Source organism: Lacerta agilis, chromosome 7, assembly GCF_009819535.1.
Source record: "Lacerta agilis isolate rLacAgi1 chromosome 7, rLacAgi1.pri, whole genome shotgun sequence".
NCBI classification, from domain to species: Eukaryota; Metazoa; Chordata; class Lepidosauria; order Squamata; family Lacertidae; genus Lacerta; species Lacerta agilis.
The window spans coordinates 3,943,207-3,962,096 of record NC_046318.1 but is presented as its reverse complement, the minus strand read 5'-3'; the positions used below and the strand labels follow the sequence as shown (position 1 = coordinate 3,962,096).

The window sequence follows — 18,890 nt, the reverse complement described above, 5'->3', positions numbered from 1 at the left end:
TGTGAGACAGCCCTTAAGATATTTTAAGACCATCATGTTCTACTCCAGGCTAAACATACCCAGCTCTTTCAACCACATCGGATTGCATTAGCTATTCAAGCAGCCGCCACATAGTTCTGCTGACTCATTCAACTTAGGATCAGTTAAAACACTTAGATCCCTTTCATATGCACAGTGAGCCCACAACTCAAATGTAATCTACTTATGCAATCATGACCTTAGGCACATACATACATACATACATACATACATAAATAAATGGGGAAAACCCACTGCATAGATTTAAACACTTACTGGGCTCTGGGAAGGTTGTGTCAGGTCTCTGGGAGCATGCCAGGGCCCATGTGTTACCTTCCCAGAGCCCAGTAAGCAAGGCGGAGGGCAAAGTCTGCCCCAGGCAGGTAAGGATGGTTGTTCAGGGCAGGTTGGTTCCAGAGGTTCATGGCTTTACATGATTTTGCTTTTGTGCATGGACCCCTGGAACTGAATCATTGTGTAAGTGGTTGGCCCTCTGTATTGCTTCCAAGCCAAGTCTCACACATGCCTCTGATTTAGAATCAAATAGAAGCACGAAGATCACTTCTGTTATCAACTGACAGGCCTTATGATTAACAGTGGAGGCCCTGTTAGTAGGGCTGCCTTGCAGTTCCCTGCCTTATGGAATGTCTTTCCTGGTGAGCACCCCTCTGTCTCCCTCACTATTAACGTTTCGACAAATTTAACAATGAAACAAAAACAAAATTGATGTTCACCCAGGCGTTGGATGAAAGATGCTGTTGTTGGCAACCTTGAAATCATTAACTGTGAGGATATATGCTGGTGATTTAAGTCCTATCTATCTATCTATCTATCTATCTAATCTATCTATGTCATGCTCCCCACATGATTTGAAATGTGAGCTTCCAGAGTTTCTAAACAATCCAGGGACAGGACTGTTGTAGTGTCAGGCATAGCACAGAGACATCGGACAGTAAGTATTTGCCACATCAGGGGTAATTGCAAAGCTTACTACAAGTTCAGCATCCAGAACAGCACCTTGGAGAGCTCCTAGTGAATCTGCCCTGTTGGGGTTTCTTCCCTCATCACAGCATGGACAATTGTTGCCACCACAAGGGCATGGAACCACCTGAAGTTTCCAATCTTGTTTAAGGAGGAATGCTTTTTAGTGTTATTCCTGGTTAATATTACTATCCATCTAATATTTAACCCTTGTTAAAATGAGATGATTTTTAAATATTATGCAATCAATTGTGAAATGCAACAATCCTGCATCTCCCCCAAATATTTGCAGTTAAGAAAAATCACCTATAGTTTAGCGCTGAAGTATGGCCATTACTGAGAATAACAGTTTGAAAGTTTATTGTTGCATGTTCATACACAAAATCTATAAGTTATACAGATTGCTCATTGATAAAACTATTTCAGCAAACACCTATAAATAAAATGGGGAAAAGATTTGAGACATGAGGTATCACTAGACATGGCAATTTGTTTAACAAGCTATCAGTATAAATTTGAAAGGAAGCTTTTATTAAAAATATTAGATGTATAATTGCATCAGAAGGGGAGCAAATAATATAATATGGAGTTTTAAGAAAATTATTATTGATATTATCATATTTTGATCCTCTCCTAAAAGAACCTTTGGGGCAGCTATATTAAAAGAAAGTGAAACTGTGACCGGAGGTGAAATACTGGCATACCGATTGGTTATATTATTTGGTTATGGTAAATATTTAGTTGTATTGGATGATAGAGAAATGGTATCTTTTAACAGCTATCTGCATAATGGTTTGTCATCATTGAAAATAAACAGAGTATGCCATTAGATCAGGCATAGGCAAACTTGGCCCTCTAGATGTTTTGGGACTACAACTCCCATCATCCCTAGCTAACAGGACCAGTGGGCAAGGATGATGGGAACTGTAGTCCCAAAACATCTGGAGGGCCGAGTTTGCCTATGCCTGCATTAGATTATTGAATGTTAAGGGTTTGGGAGATAGTTAGGGTGAAGGAAGATAAACACCCCAATGGGAAAGGGCTGTAGCTTAATGGCCTTGTATGCAGAAGGTCCCAGATCCAATTGCCACCATCTCCAGGTAACAATCATGGAGATCTGCTGCCTGTCAGTATAGACCATACTGAACTAGAGGGACATCATGTGAGACCTATTCCTCTTCAGTCATATTTTTATTGAAAGGTTTAGTGTTTTTATCATGTGCTGGTGTTACCAAGATACAAGAAAATGTTGAACTATACATATTATTAGAAACAAATGTAAATGTAAGAGTATTATGTATTGAGTTCATACTAAATACTTTTAAATGCTAAATAAATTAACACAATTAATGAATTAACACACTACATAAATAAATGTAAAAATGGGAGGCAGGTGATGTGGGATTCACATGAGAAAAGAAAGGGGCTAGAGTCGAGGTGCTGCAAGGGAAGGGGCTGTATGATCCTACAGGCCTTTGTTGCTCACTTAACCACAGTTAGAAGATGTGTGCCTGCACAAGCCCTGGCATAGGCAACAAGCCTACGAAGGCTAAACTCTACTTTTGTTTGGTGTTTATTGCATGAAAGGATGCTGGAAACGAAGGTAGAAAGGAAGTGGAAGTCTTGATGCATTAATTCTGTCTTGATGCTGGGATGCATCTTGTTAAAATGCAGCTTTATTCTTGAATTTTCAAATAATTTTTTACATGTACTGTAAAGTGTAAATTGAACCCCTTTATAAATGGATATTCATAAGGTTTGCCTTCCTCCTAATTCTGTCCTGATATTGTGCTCCACAATATTTTTTAAGACATTGAACAATGGTATAAATCTACCTTCTAGTTAAGTGTCTAGCAATGCAAGGAGTCCCATTTGGAAGCTGTATAGTTATTTCTGTTTACTTAAGTAATATAATACGTTGGAGCTCTAGACCAGCCCCACTCCTTGGCAAGTTAATGGAAACATTAGATGTAAGGCAAATTACGTTCCATACCTTCAGAACAGGTATCTCCTGGGGGAAAAACTGCCTGCCCCTATGCCTTTTACAGGAAGTTTAACAGGTGATTCCCCCCCCCCCCTCATCACTGTGTGTTCATGCTGGGGAAAGCTTTAACTGGCAAATTTCTGCATGCCCCACTGCTATTAGAGGTAAAGGAGCAAAATCAGTGGGAAAAGGTGGCAACAGTAGAGGCAGGTATGCACCTGTCTGCTCAACTTTTCGGTGTCTGTGTATCAGTAGTAAACTGAGCAATAGTTCTCCTTTCTGTCTGGCCACATTTCTAGGGCATTGTACAACAAGGTTCCTAGGACAATCTTGTCCTAATCAGTTTATTACATAACTAATTGATGCATGACTGCTGATGTGCAGGTAATTTTGGACCCAGAAGGTGGATTGGGTGGTGGGAGGGCTTGTGCACGCTCCACTGACATGCATGGGGGCAAAGTATGCAGCCCCAGCGCAAACAGGGGGTTGTCTCTAGTTTCAGCTGTGTAAATGAGGTGGATGTCAGCCCATTGTTCTTGGCAGCTCTTGGTAAAACGATGTTAAAATAAAAGCATTAACATATGGAAAGCAGACATCACAATAAGACAACCAGCAATAAAAGTAAAGTGTCATAAACCACCAAAATATGCAACAGCACCAGTACTAGAGAGCCAAAAATGCTTCAATTGACTATTGGGGGGTTGTGGACTTTCTGTCATTGATCTTTCGGTTGAGATTCCTGCATTGCAGAGGGTTTGGCTAAATGACCCTTGGGTCCCTTCTAACGCTACAATCCTGTGATTTTATGATTCTATGATATCCCCAAGGTCTATCCCCAAGGAGAGAAGCTAGAAGAAGAGAGGCAAATCTTGGGAGGTTGCTGTCGTCAGCAACAAGCTTTGGAGGGTGTAGACTGTTGGGTACCCATGGTGAGGCTTGCATAATCCCTCTAATTACGAGGAAAATCTTGGAGGGGAAAATAGGGAGCGGTTGTTTTTCATGGTCTTACAAATGGCAAGGGAGAACTGGATGATCATCAGGGATGATGGAAAACGTAGTTCAGCAACATCTGGGAGTCCTGCTGTACAGAATGTCCAGAAGCCTTTTCCAGTAGAGGTTCATAAGACAAGCTGACTTAATGCTCTGAATGGAAGACAAGCCTGTCAATGTAGAATTCAGTGTCCTTTTCATTAAGATTTTATTTGGTTATTTACAACACCAACTCATGAATGCTGAATATACTGCCACATTCTTTCTTTCTTTCTTTCACACTTTGTAGGTTTATCCTTCAGTCCAAAGGAGTAATTCATAGCCAACTCTTAGACAAACAAAAAATAGCAGAAGAGAAAATTAAGGAATTAGAGGTAAGTTTGGGGTTGGTAAAATGGCAGCCATTTATTGCATTTTTTATTTTCTGTTTTATACTGCCTTTTGTCCCAACGCAGACTTAACTTACACCTGCTTGCTTTATGCCAATAAGGATTGCTCCCTTATTGTCTCAACGGAAGTGATGCTAGGGGTTAACTGCACAGTGCTGTTTCTTCATCGCTTGTGAATTGATAATGTGAACCATGTTAACGTGTGTAATAAGTTATTGCTCACAGTTGCATCTGAGGAACAAGAGGCTTATGGTTTTCATTTATTAACCCCCTAATTGGTCACATGGAGATCACCAGCATCTCACTCTCAGTGGGCAAATTTGTAGTGCCTGCATATCCTCAAGCTGCAGCAGGCTAGCAGCAGGTACTGAAATAGGCAGAGATCCCATCCACTGCAGAAAAGGATATGAAAAGGCAGACATGCCAAACACCCTTTTGATAACTTGTAGGATACTTTCAGCTTCAGCCATGCCCAAATCAGTGAGTTGTTCACCTTAACATTTCCTTGGCAAAAATATTGGCATGGCAAATATATTCTTGGTGTTCAGTATTTTAAAAAAAGGACTTGTCGTGAGAGGGAGCTTCTGGCAATTTCCTAGTCTTTGAACATCTATTTTTAGCTATTTTAATGGAAAGGAGGGAATAGATACGTTCAGGAACAACTGCGTTAACGATATGAAGCAAGCTAACATTTTAATAACATTTGGGGCTGAATGTCAGGTCTCATCAAATGAAGACAAAGTCTGCTTGACTCGGCAGCTAAGGACAGCCTTGGCGGCCAGTGCAGGTCAGATGCCCTAGAGGAAAAATGGCAGACATGTTAGAGCTATATTTGTTCCTCTTTCAAAAATGCATTTGGAAATAACAGCTGTCATTTCTCCATGATGATGGCCACAGCCTCATTGCTAGAACAGTTGGCATTGGGGTTCAGGGTCAGTATTCTGAACAAAGTTTCCTCTTTTTTTTTGGCTGGTTTTATAGTTAGTTTTGTATAATGAGTCTTCAATACATTGTGGCTTCTGCTAAGCTTCTGTTTGTGGTAGGTACTTGACTTTTTGAACTTCCAGAGAGCTTGCTGAGCTAAACAAAATTGTTGGACCTCTTCTTCAGTTGCAGCCTTGATAACCTTGAGGCAGCAGAGCTGGCTTATTCATCTCTGCTTTGAACCATACGATAGCCTATGAAGTATCTGTGCTGTGACAAGGTTAAAGTTTGCCAGAAACAGAGTGGATTTTAGGAGTGAATAGTTCAGGGAGGTGGCAGCTAGATTTTGTTCGTACCACTTTTGCTAGTTACCTTCATTGCATACTCTCCCATTATTACAGTTGTCCTATATTTCGGTCCAGGTTGATAAAGCCTCATACTAGAGGCACAATCTTCTGTCTTGATCCTTCTTGGCTGTGTGACAGAACCTCCCACATCATTCATGGGCTGATGAATTTGCAGCAGTTTCAGAACCAGATGTGAAAAGTGTGTCTGCCCTGTTTTCAAAGCTAAAGTACTGTGGTGAAGAGACTTAATGTGATAAAATGAGGGGAAAGTTGTGCCATTAAGATTTTAAGAAGCTGCATGTTTTGAAAATAATTGAGAAGGCGTTTTGTTTCATCCAGTTTTTTTGATGGTGAGAAGATGATCTCACTCACCTAATACAAGTGTTGAGAGCAGCCTTCCCCAACCTGGTGCCCTCTGGATATTTTGGACTATAGCTCTCTTCAGCCCAGCAAGGTTGGGGAAGGCTGGTTAAGGGGTGGTACTTCACAATTTGCTTTAGAGAGTAATTTGTATATTAATCAAGTGTCCAAAAACCATGTTTTTCTCTTTTTCTGAATAGTGCTCTTCATTGGTTAATATATGGGCTGTATTTTTGAGCTAGACCACCAAGCATGTCCAAGTGTATTTCTTGGAAGAAATATATTGTGCTATATTGTGGCATGCCCTAACAGCTTTTGTATTGCACACATTCACTTTTTTGCCCCCTATAACAGCCACCTCTTTTGCTGTTGTAGGGAAACCTGAGCAACTGGGAAGTTCTCCTGCTCATATTTTTGAGATTTTTCAAGGACTTCCTGCCGCTGCAGTTTGAAGCTGCATCTCCAATCGGCAGGGCTGCCTTCTAGTAGCAGTACAGAGGTTTTGGGAGGTGTCTGCACGCAGACTCCAAGACAGTGTTATCCGACTGTATATTTCATACACATCTGGAAGCATGTTGTTGTACTTGTGATATTTATCCTCCTATTAAAACTTCCTGCAAAGAAACATAGAGGTATTGGTCTTGTAGTTGTTCATGTCAAGACCCACTGAAAGAAACCCCAAAGAACAAGGCTCAGAATGGATTTGGAGGAGCAGGACGTAATGGGCTGGTTCCCACATAATGCTAAACCAAATTATGGCTTAGCATGAACAAACAAGTGTGTTTTCTTAAACGGTGGCTGCTTTCTCTCTCCCAACTGAGGCTGTGCCACCAGGAATAAAGCAATGGTCTGGTTCAGTGTTATGTCTGAACTCAGGCTTGTGGTTTGTCTCACATCAAACAAACAGTGAGCTGCAACCAAGGCTTATTCTTGTCTTACGACTTGTGATTTGCTTGGGAGAGACAAACCATGAGCCTGAGTTGGGCTGTAATGCTAAACCAAACCAAGGCTTAGCTTCCATAGCATGGTGGCAGCAGAAGTGGGGAAGGAGCAAAGCTGCCATGATTTACTAATTGCACCAGCATGCTTGCATGTTCACACTAACTCATAGTTTGGCTTGGCACTGCGTGCAAATGAAGCCCGGAAGCTACTCCTACGGAATTAATACATCTTGTCCAGTATTGTCCACTTCAACTGGCAGCAGCTTTCTGAGATCTTGGGTCAGACATCTTTCAAGGTCCCACTGCCTGAGGTATTTTGTCACCGAGACTAAGCCTGGAACCTTCACCATACATGAATATGGCTGACCTATGGCCCTTTCCTCAGAACTGCTTGTGGTTGTGGGAAGCTTTTTACCTGCTGCTGATGTGGGCCTCTCCCACAGCTTTGACAATATTGAATATTCCTGATACCATATTGGCCCGAATATAAGCCGCACCTTTAAAATTCAGGGGGGGGGGGGAAGGAAAAAGACAATACCCGAATATTAGCCGCTCCCTTCAAATTCCACGACACCTGTTCCGTTTTACTGTATGTCTGTTTCAGCAGCGATATCATAAAAGCCAGTTTTTGTAAGGTTGTGAATTTAAGCCACACTTTAACTTTTCACGGTCGGAACTTGGAAAAAACGGTGTGGCTTATGGTATAGTTTATTAAGTGTGCATGAGGGGAGGTGGGGAGAGATCTGTTTTGGAAGCATCCTAAAATGATAACAGCCCACTTTTTTTTGCTTAAAAATGCTGGGAGAAACTATTTCGGGAAAGCATAATTTGATTTCATTGTGGTGCATGACAGTGCTTTGTGTTTCAGTGTGGCATTTGAGAAAAAGCAAGTTTTCTGATGCTGTAAAGACATGGAAAACACCCATTCCTCCTCAGTGGAGGAAGTGATTATGGCCCTGTGTTTTCACTGTTAGTACTTGATAATCCTTCTCTCCCCCTTACTATTCTCAGCCTGCTTAGTTGTTGGGCGTTGTCAGACGAAGCGGCTAAAAATAACAAATAAGGGGGAGGCTGCTATAAGGTGGATTTCTCTACTACTGCGACTTGCTGTATTTATATTTACCATATGAAGGGGGAGGCTGGGCAGTGGGAGAGAGAAGGCCTGTTTGGCATTCTTGATAAATGGGATATACTGTTCCAGCCTATGGAGGCCATTTCTTGGTAGGTTTTAGAGGGCTTATGATCTAAAGTGGGTTCTTCCTTAACAAATAAGTGCATAGCTTCATCTCATTAAGTTGTTAAATTTAGATACACTGCTTAAACTTAATCATTCATTTTAGAAAGGCATCTAGTTTTGGCAAAATGCTTCAAGTAGCAGTGAACTCTCCACAATTCTTCTTGATATCTTCTTCTTTTATTTTTATTTTTATTATTATTATTTTTATTATTATTATTATTATTATTATTATTATTATTATTTTGCTTCTCCCTGTTACCATGATGACTAATTTTTTACTGCTTGTCCCAGTCTTGTGACAGATAATTTGGTGGGAAGCAATGAATGCATGGCTGCTGGAGCAGGGACAGATTGCTTGGCTCCAGCTGCAAAGGGGAGGAGTGTGGGAGAGTTTTAGTCGAATGCCCAGGTGTGCTGCTTACCTGGCTTCCCAGTGCTGGGGTCATGGCAGGTTACTGACAGGTGAGGCAGTGGAGAGGTTGGTGCCAACATTTCCCTGCTGCCTCACCTCTTCCTCTTGGAAATGGCCCGTGACCCCAGTGGTGGGAAGCCAGGGAAGCCGCCCTGCCCCACCAGCCGCTACTGGAGGAGAGGTTGCAAGGTGCCATGGGGCAGATCTTGCCATGGGATTATTTAGATATACCTTCAAAATGATAATAGCTCTATGGGCTGAGAGTGGGTTATAAGGAAACTCTCTGCGCTGAGTACAAATACATTGCCAAAACAGCCTCTCACCTGCATATGGGTTTTAAAGCCACCTTTTGCATGTATAGAGGCTATAGTATCATTCTAAAATACTTTCTGAACCTGTTTTTATTTTGGTTTGCCTCTTTTCTACCGTAGTTTTCTTGAGTATATTAATATGTTAAATTGAAAATAATGTATGCATATTTTTGTATGCTACTTTCAAAATCGGTGATTTAACATTCATTCACATTTGTCTCAACATACTGTTTTTGGAAAATAAATTTTATCTTTGTGAGATTTCCATCCTTTTGTAAGTTTCCAGTGGAGAAGGCTTTTAAAACAAGCCAACTCCCATTCAGCCAAGTAAAACTGACTCTTCCCAAAGTCCTGCCATAGCAAAACACCCCTCTCCCCCTGTTTCTTTCCACCAATATTTTAATCTGGGTTGTCTAATGTTGACACAGCTGCACAATCATGATAACATTCCTAATGAGTGATGGGAGTTTTCTGATTTCTTGATTTTCTGCCTTCTGCTTTTCCAACTTGGTTCTGTTCTGAGCACTTTAGAAGGGATGTCCCTCAGGTCAGTGTCAGCGGCAAAGTGCCTCTTCTTTCCCATCTGCAAAGTGTATCTCAGCTTGCTGACAGTTGGAAATACATGTGCTGTTTAGGCCAAGGCCACATCAAAGATTTTTGCTCTTTAAATAAATCAGTATTTTGACACTTTTGCACCCTCTTTCCCCTGCCCCACCAAATCTACGTTGCTGGTTCTTGGTTTTCAAAATTCAGACATTTTGGACATAATTTTTCTGGATTGTCCTAAGTTTCTTCCACTGAAAATGCATGTTTGAAATGCAGAGCTACTCCAAGTCTCTGTGTCCTTGTTGATGATTAGGCTGTCTTGAGCATGTTGTTGTTCAGTCGTTCAGTCGTGTCCGACTCTTCGTGACCCCATGGACCAGAGCACGCCAGGCACGCCTATCCTTCACTGCCTCTCGCAGTTTGGCCAAACTCATGTTAGTAGCTTCGAGAACACTGTCCAACCATCTCATCCTCTGTCGTCCCCTTCTCCTTGTGCCCTCCATCTTTCCCAACATCAGGGTCTTTTCCAGGGAGTCTTCTCTTCTCATGAGGTGGCCAAAGTACTGGAGCCTCAACTTCAGGATCTGTCCTTCTAGTGAGCACTCAGGGCTGATTTCTTTGAGAATGGATAGGTTTGATCTTCTTGAGTCCATGGGACTCTCAAGAGTCTCCTCCAGCACCATAATTCAAAAGCATCAATTCTTCGGCGATCAGCCTTCTTGATGGTCCAGCTCTCACTTCCGTACATTACTACTGGGAAAACCATAGCTTTAACTATACGGACCTTTGTCGGCAAGGTGATGTCTTTGCTTTTTAAGATGCTGTCTAGGTTTGTCATTGCTTTTCTCCCAAGAAGCCTTGAGCATAGGTTTTGGAATTTGTGCTGAAATCACTTTGCACCTAAACCTGGCCTCCATGTATTGGATCAGGATTGCCAGTAAATAGGGGATTTATTATCCACTTTTTACCCACCTTGTATAGTGGGTTTTAGAGATTGTGTCTTATGCGTTGTGCTGCCTGACTTCAGAGCAGTGAGATAGTTAGTAACTCATCTGATATCTCCACTTGGGACAGTTACACCTGAGATTTTTCTACAGAGCCTCACTTGCTAGTCATATATCTTACCCTCCAGGTCTTTTAACATTGCTCTAGGCCATACTCTGACAGTCATTGTGCGCGTAATCTCTACTCACAGAATTAATTTCATCTGCATTTGTCTCAAGTATGATGACCCACCCATCACATTCCTTGCTGTTCCTTCCTCACTTTGGTTTGCTATGCAAAACCAGAATAATAGATTTTTCTGCCTCTTCCGGGAGAAGCAGGACATGTTTAAACAGACTAGTGCATGGCATTACTTAGAACAGGGCTGACAAAGCTTTGAATCATCCTAGCTAAACACACCTTAGTGTTCAGGTATGTGGCTGTGATGTCACAACTTCCTGCCTGGCCCACACCCCTCCTTTTTACACACCTTTCACTTCGCTTGCAGCTCAGTGTTAATAGATGGGACGAGCCCTTCCTTCTCTATTGTACATAACTGTCGGGCACATAAAAGTGTTTGCCAGGAAGGCTGGGCGCTTTATTGACCCATATTTGATTCCTTGCTTTCAGACATGTGACAGGTGTAAGAAAAAGCTAGAGCAAACAGTGCAAAAGCAGTCTTCAGTAGAAGAAAGATTGCCTTTGCAGTCAGAAATGGTTTCTAATAGCACACAGCTTTGAGTTTACACCTGTCTGTCTTTAAAAGTCGAGAAGACACACACTAGTGTCACCAAGAGACAAAAAACCAAGATAAGGCCATGCTTGTGAAGAAGTGGGACTTAATTATCCAGATAATAAAGATGTGAAAGGGGAGAAATGGCTTAGTTGCTTCATTTTAATGCCTCATTTTCTTTTCCTTTTAATAAGTACTTTGGAATTAGTTCATTTATTTTGGTTTTCCCATCCATTTTGATGAGAAATCCATCCATTCTGCTGCCTGCAGCCTTTGTGTTTTCCATCAAATGGCGTATTTTCTGGTGTTCTGCTGACAAACATCCACGCACCAGACCATTTGATTTTTTTTATACACAACATTACATTTTTTACATTAATTTCACTGGGAGACCCAGCTGTATTCCTCATGCTTGTTACTTGTCAGCCTGAAATTCTCAAAGGCATTTTTCCAGAACCTGTGATAGGCAGAGATGCAATCATTTTCTTCATTTGCCACATTGGGAATGGTCAGCAGTGTTCAACAAGGATCATAAACAAAATTTCACAAGCTGCCTATACAGCTTGAACCCTCATGAATTTTAACTGATTTTTTTTTTAAGCTGCTGTTGCTGTTTCATTTATGCCCCACCCATCTGGCTGGGTTTCCCCAGCTACTCTTAGTGGCTTCCAACACACGTAAAAACATCAAAAATTTAAAACTTCCTGATACAGGACTGCCTTCAGATGTCTTCTGAAAGTTGCATAGTTATTTATCTCCTTGGCATCTGATTGGGAGGGTGTTCCATAGGTCAAGGCCTGCAATTGCCAAGAAGGTCCTCTGCCTGGTTCTCTGTAGCCTTGCTTCTTGCAGTATGGGAACTGCCAGAAGGCCTCAGTTTCTGGGCCGAACAATCGGGGTGGAGATGGTCCTTCAGGTATACTGGGCTGAGGCTGTTTAGGGCTTTAAAGGTGAGCACCAACACGTTGAATTGTGTTCAGAAATGCATTGGAGCCAATGTAGATCCTTTAGCACCGGTATTATATGGTGTCGGCAGTCACTCCCAGACAATGGTCTGGCTGCTGCATTCTGGATTAGTTGTAGTTTCTGAGTCACCTTCAAAGGTAGCCCCACATGGAGCACATTGCAGTAGTCCAAGCCGGGGGGATAACCAGTAGTAGTGACAAATTTGTAGTAGTAGTAATATAATAATAATAATAATAATAATAATAATAATAATAATAATAATAATAATAAACTTTATTATTTATACTGCACCCATCTGGCTGGGTTTCCCCAGCCACTCTGGGTGGCTACCAACAGAATTAATGATGATAATAATAATAATAATAATAATAATAATAATAAAGCAATAAAACTTCAGACATTAAACACTTCCCCAAACAGGGCTGCCTTTAGATGTCTTCTAAAAGTCAGATAGTTGTTTATTTCCTTGACAACTGGTGGGAGGACGTTCCACAGGGCGGGCGCCTCTACCGAGAAGGCCCTCTGCCTGGTTCCCTGTAACCCCACTTCTCGCCGGGAGGGAGCGTTGGAGCTGGACCTCAGTGCACTGCTGATCTTTATCTGGCACCCAACTGGGGTTGACAATCTGATTTCTTTTTGTTTATATTCCACTGTCCAGGACAAGAGGGTGTTCAAAGCTGTATTAGGCTTCTGGGTCAGGTTACATGTTGTACTCACTTGCCAGACACGCACAGCCGCCGCCCGTGTTGCAAGCAGGGAAATACAGTCCACTTTGTAAGGGTTCTGGCACCTCAGCAGTGTTTGGCAATTCACTGCACTGCAAAAGATATGTAAGCATGCCATGTGGGTTTCTATGTCCACCTTTAATGGGGTATTACTAGTTGTCTGTGATTTGAGGTTGGGCCTTCCAGTGAACTGTATGGATCTGTTAACAGCAGGTGGACTACCTGGGTTGGGCAGTCCATCTGCTGTTAGTTGGATCTTCTGGTTTCTGTAAGGGAGATGAGAGCTAGTCACTTTTGTGATATATTTCTAGTTCAAGAAAGACCCCCTTTTCCATGGTATTGTCTTGTCCTCCTTGCTCCTGGTGGTGGCGTGCAATTTGTTTTCCACTTTTATTTGGTTTGTACTCTGTTGCATCCAGTGTTTTTATTTGAATTGATTTTCCAGCTATAACATGTCTCAAGCTGGGAGGGGATCTCCCTGTCTGGAGGCAAGGGAAGTCTCCTGGATTGGTCCTGCCTCCAGTCTGATGGGAGAAGTTTCCTTTGTCGGGCTGTTTTCCTACTTACCACTGCAGAGAGGGAAGCCTTAAGAAAAAAATCTAATGTTATTCTTAATGGTTTGCTTAGGGCAGGGGGCAAGTTAGACCACATCACATTGATGTCGTCGTTTGCCTTATTCCCATATAAGACAGCCAAACTATACCTTATAAGTGTTTTATCAACAACAGTTATTGTGCAATAAACAAATTGGGATTAAGAATTTACACCTAAAATTCCAACATTTCTGGTATTATTGACTTTAATACAGTACCATCATGTCATTCTAGTGTACGTACATGCCAGCATGGCATATTTTAGACATAAATCTTAAGAAGAAGAATAAATGGCCAGTTCCCAGTTTCAGTTTAATGTTAAAAGTGCAGTGTTAAATGTATTTATGATCTAGGAAAATAGGCAAGCCCTTAGATGGCAAATCTTGTTGATGACACAGGTACTTAGGATTGCTGCCTTGGTTTTGACAGCCCTTTCTACCTTTTGTGTGTCTAAAATATAGACATTTTGAGAGCCTTTGTTTTGATTCCACCAACCATAGATGCTTAAGTGAGAAAGCTTTCTATGTCTACATAGAGTCCTTATTGCAGATATCAGTGAGGTGCTCTAGTGAAATTACTAGACAAACGAGTAACTTGATAGTATCTATCTTAAGTCGCTTACTGTATTTATATGCCTTGTAACACAGACAACTTGGCCAGAGTCTGGAATATGAGGAAATCTAGTTGGATTCATCTCTGATTTATTTTGAACTGATGTTGCTCAAATTTTGGAGACCTTGCCCTGTCCTGGATGCAGCTTTTCTTTAGAGAGGTACATGAAACAAACTGGGCATATTGGATTGAGTAACTTTGGAAGGAGAGGAATGGGCATGTGGACTCTTGCTATAGGTGCGTGACAGAAGATAGGTATGATTCTTTGGCCTTAAATAGAGGGAGTTCTGTGAATGGTATATATATTAAATCTGCATGTGCAACAGCATATTCTGTTTGCCTTTAGATGAGTTTACAGGGTCACTCACTTCCTTTGAGTTCAGTTAGATTAGTTTAAGAGACAAAGCCTTCAAGAGTTCTCACTTGGAGTGTGATTATATCATTGCTTGCTTGCTTGCTTCTCTGCATTGAAAATCTTTTGATATAAAAGCAGATTGTAAATTTTCAAAATACATAAGATAAACTTCACAGATCATAGGATAGTTAAAAATAATTGACTTCATTGCCCTCAGATGGTTACATCTTTCCATTCAGCTGAGAACTATGTGGGCAATTTTAAGCATTCCAGTGATGGCGGCAGCTCCAGAAACTCAGTAGAACCATAGTAACTTCACATTGCTCCTGTCTGACACCTCCCTGTGGGACAGGAGCATTTCCCCCCCTTGGGGCAGGAGAGAGGAGTACTCTCCGGAGAAGCGAGAGTGCCCTGCTGTGTCTCGAGATATGATTATCACTTTCCCTAAGAGTGTTCACACACAGTGTCAAAAGAATGTAAAAAATGAGAAGTGTTAACTTTAGAGATTCATAAACTCCAGGCCAGACATTTTTTTGAGACTGTGTCACAAGACACTTGACATCAGGGCTTTTAATTCAAGGCAATTGTATCATACCCAAGGATTCCAAGCCTCCGTGGATGAAGGCATCTGATTATGAGCATCTAACAGGCTGACACTTCAAAATGTGATGCCAGTGCTTGAGAAGAGCATCTTCAGAAAAGGAAGCTGACCTTGCCATTTAGCTCTGTAGATGCAGGGATGCTGATCTATCTGTCCCCTTTGGTCCAGACATAGCAGCATTCTGCTGCTGCTGCTTGGAGCCTGTGACTGAAACTGGCTAGCCTGTTCAGATTGCCAGCTCTGTAAGGACAGCAAACTTCACGAACCAGCCTTCTCCAATATGTTGCCCTTCAGAGGTTCCATCTCCCTTTGTTAGCATGGGCTGCCGAAAACTGGAAAGTTAGTTTTAGGGAATAAGTGGAACACATTTCTTACAGTGTCTTAACATCTAATTCTCAGAGATATTGTGGCAAAAGCTTCTATCAGACAGATTGGCCATGAGCCAATGTAGCACTTAATTGCCAAGATTGTAATAATTTGATTCATATTTGCAATAGCCCTATGAACAACTCAACGCTGCATCCTATACCTGAGCCACAATCAGGAGTTCAGCTAAGTCACCCTCCTACCTATTCCAACATATAGTAAGTAGCTGTACAATCTCTCTTCTGTGCAAGGCAGACTCTGATCAGGAAATTGTATGCTTAGTTTTCATAAGTCAGTCATTGTGGAGTCTGACTCACGGGTTTCCTGTGTGGTTGTGGAATTCCTGCAGGGTGACTGTTGCCTTGATCTCTTTTCTGGATACCTGTTTGAATGGCAGCTATTTACAGATTTTGCTAGAAAAATTGCTTTGAAGATACGCTGGAAGCCAAAAGCCGGGTGGGTGGATAGCAGCAGGTTGCCCGATTAAGGGCCTGCACAAGTTGTGAGCCACAGAGCATCAGCCATGGATGGCAGCCCATCAGGGGCTCTTGGCTGGGACATCTTCAGTTTGGTCAAAAGTTGTGCAGGGCTGACTCAGCCATAGACCATTAAGGTCTTGGCAGAGAATGTGGGAGAGTCAGCAGTGGCCGAACCAGGCAAGCGGCTTTTTCTTCCGCCAATGTGCTGGAGGTTGAGAAATCCATTCTGGAGGATAAGATGGTGGTTACACTGGAAATTCTGCTGCTACCTTTTTGCAATTGATATGATTTCTGTTTAGGCAATCTCAGAGGATAAAGAGCAGCCAGACATTCCCACTGTGTTGATTCATTAGAGAGAAATATTGGTCAAGCTTGGAACGATTAGCTCCCCATGCACAGCTGCTAGGTGAACTTGCTTTCTTGAGCAGGCTCTGTGTGTGGCATTAATATAGATCATTGTCCTTCTAATAAGTATGTTGAGCCAGAATGTTGTACACTTACTTCTCAAAAATCATTTTTTTTCTTTGTTCTCATGGATGTTTGCCATTTGGAAAGCTTTGTTCATGAGAGTTAAGGTTTCCTACTTTCCCACTTCCTACACTTCTGGTGCCTTCTGCATTATTATTATTATTATTATTATTATTATTATTATTATTATTAATACTGCCCTATACCTGCATGGTACAGTTTTGTAAACTTTTTATTCTTGCTGCCACGTGGTCAGGTGGAAACAAATAGTATAAAGCAGTGTTTTTCAACCACTGTTCCGCGGCACACTAGTGTGCCGCGAGATGTTGCCTGGTGTGCCATGGGAAAAATAGAAAAATTCAAGAGAATTACTTTATATATAGTCAATATAGGCACAGAGTTAAATTTTTAACATTTTCTAATGGTGGTGTGCCTCGTGATTTTTTTCATGAAACAAGTGTGCCTTTGCCCAAAAAAGGTTGAAAAACACTGGTATAAAGCTAGAAAGTGTTTCCTGCTTTGTGGTGATAGCCCGTTTCTTTCTTGGGATCCGACACTGGAGCTGGTAATCACACCAGACTCTCGAAGGAAGCTGGTAGCTGGGGCTTAAGCTTTCAGAGCCACTAGAGAGATAACTGACACAGGTTGGATCCCACCTGGGGAATCCGGATGCGAATGATGATGCGGCCATTCCAGCATTCCTCAGCATATCAGCCCTTTTCTGGGTGGTGTGCCTGCTGGGGAAATGGCTTCACTTTTTGTTGGAAAATTATTAACAGTGACTGTGGTGACAAGTGTACTAATTCCACCCATGAAAAGGGAATCGTTCTGCATGTGCACTGCTTTCTCTCATCCATGTATGAATCTAACCTCCACCCACCCACCCACCGCATTCCCACTAGGCCTTCTTTCTTACTGGGAAGTCAACATACCTTTCTGGTCTTTGGGCTTTTTGAGAGAAATGGCAGGCTGACAAGAGAGTAGAGTTGGCAAAACACCATGGTTGTACCTCATCTTTGAAATGCCCTCCCTGGAATCAACTCATTTATCTTTCCAGCACCAGGTGAAGATTTTTTTTAATGTGTGCATGCCTTTTGCTTAATTTGATATTGCGTCCTCTTACTGGTTTTGAGTTTTGTGGCTGCAGTCGTAAGGGCTTGCGATGGGGGTGAGCAGTGGTCCTACCTGCCTTAACCACCACCCCATTGCAGTCTTGCTGGCAGGGCAGAAATGAGGGTGGAAGAGAGTTCTGGAGTTCCTCTCGTTTTCTCCCAGGTTTGTTTGTTTTTTTAAATAAAAGAACATTTCCCCTTCACTTGGAAAGCAGTAAGGAGGAATTAAAGGGGCTTGAGCTCTGTTCTTTTCTTGCCACCCATCTTTCCTGCCCCAAATACTCCTACTGTATGACACAGTCTGCATCAGAGCACCCACAGTGGTGAGTCAGCGCTGGCTGTGCTAGCACAGAAATTTGCAGTGATGCATATAGATCTGTGCAAACCATCTACCTTGTCCCCAGCTCCCAGAGCAGAAATATTTGTTGGATGTTTCAACCAGGCCCTTTTAAAATTCATTTGTAATACCTCTTAAGGATGTTTTAGTCAGGATTTCCCGACAAAGGTATTGAAAATCATTCAGCTTAGAAACATGGTCATTTACTGTGTCTTCCGCCTGTGTCTTCAATTAAATAAAACATTGGATTGAAGATTGTATTACTCTTCTGTCTTGAGTAAAACTCATATTGAAAACTAGATATCAGAGGTCTGCCTGCCTAGAGGAATGGCTGACATACATTTTGCAAGAGACATTCCTTTGTTTTGGGTTGTGCTGGCATTTGCCTCTTGCCTGGCTTAAAAACAAGGTGTTCCTCATCTGCCATTTGTTAGGTGCCCATGAGTACCTGCAAAGAGCAGGAGGGAGCCTAAAGCTAGGCTTGCACCCTGCTGTCTGGAGCAAGGTGGGCATGAGGGTAGAGCAGTACTGCCCTCTTTTCCTTTGTCAGGAAGAGGAAGTGGTGAAACCCCTTCTCTAGGCAGAGCAATAGCCCTTGTGTCTAGTAGCCATTATCCTTCTCCTCTAAGAAAAATACCTTTATCCTCCACAATTTTGTCTAACCCTCTTTTAAAGACATCTAAATTCCTCTAACCTTTTCAGTACGGTTCTTTTTTGGGGGTGGTGTTCAATCAGTGCCAGCCTCAGTTTGATAGTTGGCCCACTGATGTTGATGGACACGAGTAGCTAAGGTTCACGATCTACTCTGAGTGGAACTTGATGGAATACAACTCTTTGCTGTTGCTTTTGTGCCTTTCAGCAGAGAAAGTCGTACCTGGAGCGGAGTGTGAAGGAAGCGGAAGACAACATCCGGGAAATGCTGATGGCTAGAAGAGCACACTGAGGGTTTCAGCCCCACCACTGCCTGCCCCCTTACCTTTGGACTGAACAGTTGGAAGCCAAGCATGTTTGAAACCTTGCAATATAGAACTAGCTGTTGAAGACACAAGGAGCTTCAGTAATGTCATGTCAAACCCTCCCTGTATTTTGGTGCACCAGTAAATCCTGTGTTAAATAATG

At 42.1% G+C, this 18,890-nt stretch overlaps 1 protein-coding gene across 1 annotated transcript in view; it reads left to right on the top strand.

Moving 5' to 3' along the window:
• Window positions 1-18,890, top strand: part of PFDN1 (prefoldin subunit 1) — a 29,551-nt gene extending 10,661 nt beyond the window's left edge. Inside the window, exons 3-4 of the mRNA XM_033154185.1 lie at window positions 4,263-4,347; window positions 18,631-18,890. Of these exons, the coding sequence (XP_033010076.1) occupies window positions 4,263-4,347; window positions 18,631-18,714 (169 nt within the window). The 3' untranslated portion in view covers window positions 18,715-18,890. The remainder of the gene's footprint in view (window positions 1-4,262; window positions 4,348-18,630) is intronic.